This window comes from Mus pahari, chromosome 1 (genome assembly GCF_900095145.1).
Source record: "Mus pahari chromosome 1, PAHARI_EIJ_v1.1, whole genome shotgun sequence".
Taxonomy (NCBI): domain Eukaryota; kingdom Metazoa; phylum Chordata; class Mammalia; order Rodentia; family Muridae; genus Mus; species Mus pahari.
The window spans coordinates 154,185,517-154,187,956 of record NC_034590.1 but is presented as its reverse complement, the minus strand read 5'-3'; the positions used below and the strand labels follow the sequence as shown (position 1 = coordinate 154,187,956).

Here is a 2,440-nt window from a genome sequence, read left to right as displayed (position 1 = left end):
CTGTGTCAAGTTGACACAAAACTAGCCAGTACACCATCTGAGTGTTTCCTACTGGATCTGGACCCTGAGCTGCAGTCACTGGTCTGAGCCCACCCTCCTAGGCACCACACAAGGTCTGGGGTAACTCTCCTCCTACCTGCCCCATCAGGATGGCAGTGGCCCCTGGGGCGGGTCTGATGCTGCTGGCTCTCTTCCTGTAAGGCCTGAGTCTTGTTTGTTCCTTTGTCCCAGTATCTGACATACTTTCCAACATGCCCGAGCTATGACTGTGTCCACCTTGTTGGTAGACATCATATCAGTGTCAGTGCGCTGGGCATCTGTGCGGGTGGGTTATGCTCTGCTCTCCCTGTCCGCAGCTCCCTGTGCTGGAGGACCAGCTCAGTACCCTCCTGGCCCCAGTCATCATCTCCTCCATGACAATGTTGGAGAAGCTCTCAGACACGTACACCTGCTTCTCAACAGAAAATGACAACCACCTGTATGTCCTGCATCTGGTAAGTGTAAGGCCCGGTATCCCCCAATGGACCACAGTCCACCTCTGTCCAGTCCTTGGGAGCCAGATGCCTCTTTCTTAGCCTTGGACTGTTGGAAAGCAGAAACTGCAGCATATCAGAGTCCCCTGGGCCCTGTCCTCCCCTTCCTTACTCTCTGAGACCTGGAAGGCAAAGGAAGTCCCCAGGGGACCAGCTGACACTGTGACCACCTACAGTTTGGAGAGTGCCTGTTCATCGCCATCAACGGAGACCACAGTGAGAACGAGGGGGACCTGCGGAGGAAGCTGTGCGTGCTCAAGTACCTATTCGAGGTGCACTTCGGTTTGGTAACTGTGGATGGCCAGCTCATCCGGAAGGAGTGAGTCACTGCCCCCCCCCCCCCCCCATCGTGTCCTCTGTGAGTCAGGTCTCGAAAGCAGAGCTCAGAAGAGCCATCCGCTCCGATTTCAGTCTGCAGATGGGGAGACTCTACAGAGAACTTAGGCAACCTCCCCAGCCTACCCGGCTGTTCAGCAGCAGCAACCGCCGGCTGTCGCAGCCCTGGGCTTCCCTGCTTCAACGTTCTGACATTACACGGGGATTCTGCTCATCCCTCCTGACTTCTCAAAGACGCTGTTTAGTCTCCGTACAGAAAATGCACAGTCCCCTCAACCTTGTGTCATCCTGGGCCTACCCTAAGAGCCTCGGTGGCCGCAGATGGCGTCATGTGTCACAGCATACATGGAAGGCCGTGGAGGAGGGTGGTTTGAAGTCAGGACCCACAGGAATAAGATTCAGAGTAGAACTGCCTGATTCATCCGCGTGAAAGGAAAAGCCGCAGGGTTTTGAGTTTTGAGGCGCTTGCTGGATTCGCCAGCATTGCTTTCTTGGGTCACTTCAACCCTGTGGCTGTGGTGTCAATAATGCAGGCTAGAGCATAGCCATGGGTGCCTGGAACACAGCCATGGTGGCCGCGCTGGCTAATACCCCTGAGTTGAACCCTGGTTCTGAGACAGCCCTGTGGGGCTGTAAGAAGTCTAGGCGATGGTGCCTTCTTGCCCCTTCCTGACTTGTCTTTATTTCTCTCTACTTCTTGTTATTATTGTTGTTGTTGTTGTTTTCACTATTGGGCTCAAACTCACCCATGTTAGGCAAATACTCTACCACTGAGCTACACCCCAGCCCCTAAGTGGTCTTATATATCCATATAAGAAGGAGTTCAAGGAATGAAGTCATTTCCCCCAGGGCCTGAGCCCTGGTTCCCTGCCCACGCTGCCGACTCACACCAGTACACACAGCTGGCCTCTGCACACGCCTGGCCTCTGTGCACACGGCCGAATAACCACTTAAGTGTCTGATGCTGGCCTGGTTCAGGGTCCTTGGATCAGGGCCGGACAAGACCAACTTTCCCACTGATCCTTGCCCTCCCTGGCTCTCCCCCCAGGCTTCGTCCACCCGACCTGGAACAGCGTGCCCGGGTATGGAAGCACTTTCAGAGACTGCTGGGGACCTACAGCCACCTGCGGGACCAGGAGCAGAGCTTTGCTGTAGAGGTGACTTGGGCCCAGGGTCATCAGGACTCAGGGGTGTACGGCTCAGGGGTCTTAGATCCTGGAGGTGTCCAGCTGTCTGTTTTTACCATAATGGGCAAGAGAACAGCCAGACCCTGAAATTGTCCCATTGTCCTGTTATTCTTTCTGCCTGGACAGCAGGCTATGTACTCTGGTGTTCTGTTCCATGGTGAGCAACTGAATTCCGGGCGAGAGTTTTAGGGCAATATTTGGGACTCACTATAAGTTACAGAGCCCTATGAAAATGGCCTTCATCCTCACTCCTCCCAGGAAAAAAACTACACCGAGCTTAAACTAGAGTAGAAAAGCAATGAGCAGAGGCAGCAGGCAAGGCAGGTGGCCTCGGCCCTATCTGCTTCTCTCTCTCTCTCTCTCTCTCTCTCTCTCTCTCTCTCT

General features: G+C 54.4%; 1 protein-coding gene across 3 annotated transcripts in view; it reads left to right on the top strand.

Annotated features, from left to right (window-relative positions):
• The window catches only part of Hps1 (HPS1 biogenesis of lysosomal organelles complex 3 subunit 1), a 26,041-nt gene that overhangs the window by 10,227 nt on the left and 13,374 nt on the right, over positions 1-2,440 (top strand). For all 3 annotated transcript variants that reach the window (XM_029547454.1, XM_029547447.1, XM_029547442.1), the window contains exons 4-6: positions 357-494; positions 710-852; positions 1,918-2,026. In XM_029547454.1, the coding sequence (XP_029403314.1) occupies positions 357-494; positions 710-852; positions 1,918-2,026 (390 nt within the window). The remainder of the gene's footprint in view (positions 1-356; positions 495-709; positions 853-1,917; positions 2,027-2,440) is intronic.